The sequence below is a fragment of the Pyrus communis genome, chromosome 12, assembly GCF_963583255.1.
Source record: "Pyrus communis chromosome 12, drPyrComm1.1, whole genome shotgun sequence".
Classification (NCBI taxonomy): Eukaryota; Viridiplantae; Streptophyta; class Magnoliopsida; order Rosales; family Rosaceae; genus Pyrus; species Pyrus communis.
In genome coordinates, this window is record NC_084814.1 from 15,327,086 (window position 1) to 15,328,544 (window position 1,459).

Consider the following 1,459-nt stretch of genomic DNA (forward strand, 5'->3'; position numbering starts at 1 on the left):
CTTTTGTAGTAACGAAGCTCTCACACTTGAGTTCCCGAAGAACCTCAAATCCACTATATCCAAATTAGTATATTGCATTTTATGTTTCTTGCAAAAACCTCTCATTATGAACTAATTGTTCATAAAAACTAAATTGAACCTGTAGTTTCAAATTTAGTACCTTTGAAACCTGAAGTTTTCATTCAAAACATACCACATGAAGCCCGTAGTTTTCATGCATAAATTAAACCACTACATGTCTATAGAACTTGTATGTACTACGATATATGTCTATGGCTTACCATACGACTAATCACGTTTTCTCCCTCCGTTTTAGGGACATGTCAAACTCTCTGGAAGAAACTATTTGAAGTGGGTACAAGACATGAAGCTCCATTTAACTGCAAGGGGCATTCGAGCCACCATCGAGGCACCTATCGCCGACAAACCTGTTGACGAAGCTCAGAAGGCTATTGCAATGATCTTCATTCAAAGACACATCCATGATGCATTACAGACTAAGTATCTCGCTGAGGAGGACCCACGCACCCTCTGGCTTGCTTTGGCTGATCGTTTCAATCACCAGAAAGACATATACTTGCCTAAAGTAAGACACGACTGGCAGCATTTTCGCTTCCAGGACTTTCAGTTCGTGAATGAATATAACTTTGAAGTTTGTAGAATCTGTTCTTTGTTGAAACTCTACAAAGTGGAACTAACCAAATCAGATATCCTGGAGAAGACCTATTCGACCTTCTATGCCACCAATATTGTCCTGCAGCAACAATATAGGGCATAGAAATTCACCAAGTTTTTGGATTTGATCTTTGTTTTACTTCTCGCTGAAAAGCAAAACCAGCTTCTGATGAAGAATCATCAAGCTCGACCTACTGGCTCGAACACCGTGCCTAAAACACATGCGACTTATTCTAGCAGCCATAAATGATGAAAGAATCGTCATGGTCGTGGTCGTGGCAATGGGCGGCAAACCCAACCACGGGCCCAAGGTCAACAGAGTGTCGCACCTAAGGGAAGAATTGCGACCTAGTAGCGTCCACCACTCGCCCCTAAGGTCCCAAACTTCAAGAACAAGGGCAAAACTCCCATTCAGGCTGCTTCTCCTGAACTGGAAATGTGTTATCGATGTGGATCAAAAGATCATTGGTCACGCGTATGCCAAGCTTCCCCTAAGCCTATTGATAAGTATCATTCTCATCGAAAGTCTAACTTTGCACATATGGATCATCTGGAAGGTGCAACTACATCAATGGAGATATCAGATCTTCAAGAGACGTCATCGCCTATGGGTGAATAAAAATTAGACATGTTTTTTTTTTAGGGTGTTTACCCCTAGTGGCCAAACCCACTAGGAGTGACTGGGCCTACCCCCTATTTTGCTAGGTTTATGGTTTAATTTGGAACAATTTTTCTATGTATTTGGAATAATTTGTTTGGTTTTGGTTTGTTTTGAATTATGGAT

The 1,459-nt window shown here is 41.1% G+C and overlaps 1 protein-coding gene across 1 annotated transcript; it reads left to right on the forward strand.

The window, feature by feature from the left end:
* Positions 1–364: 364 nt before the first annotated feature.
* LOC137710060 (uncharacterized) lies at positions 365–778 on the forward strand. Its single transcript, XM_068449016.1, has one exon. It carries the CDS (start codon positions 365–367, stop codon positions 776–778), a length of 414 nt encoding a protein of 137 aa, XP_068305117.1.
* Positions 779–1,459: the final 681 nt, after the last annotated feature.

Bases quoted from the DNA above. Each gene is read 5' to 3' on its own strand.
- LOC137710060 (XM_068449016.1), top strand. From the start codon at position 365: ATGAAGCTCCATTTAACTGCAAGGGGCATTCGAGCCACCATCGAGGCA.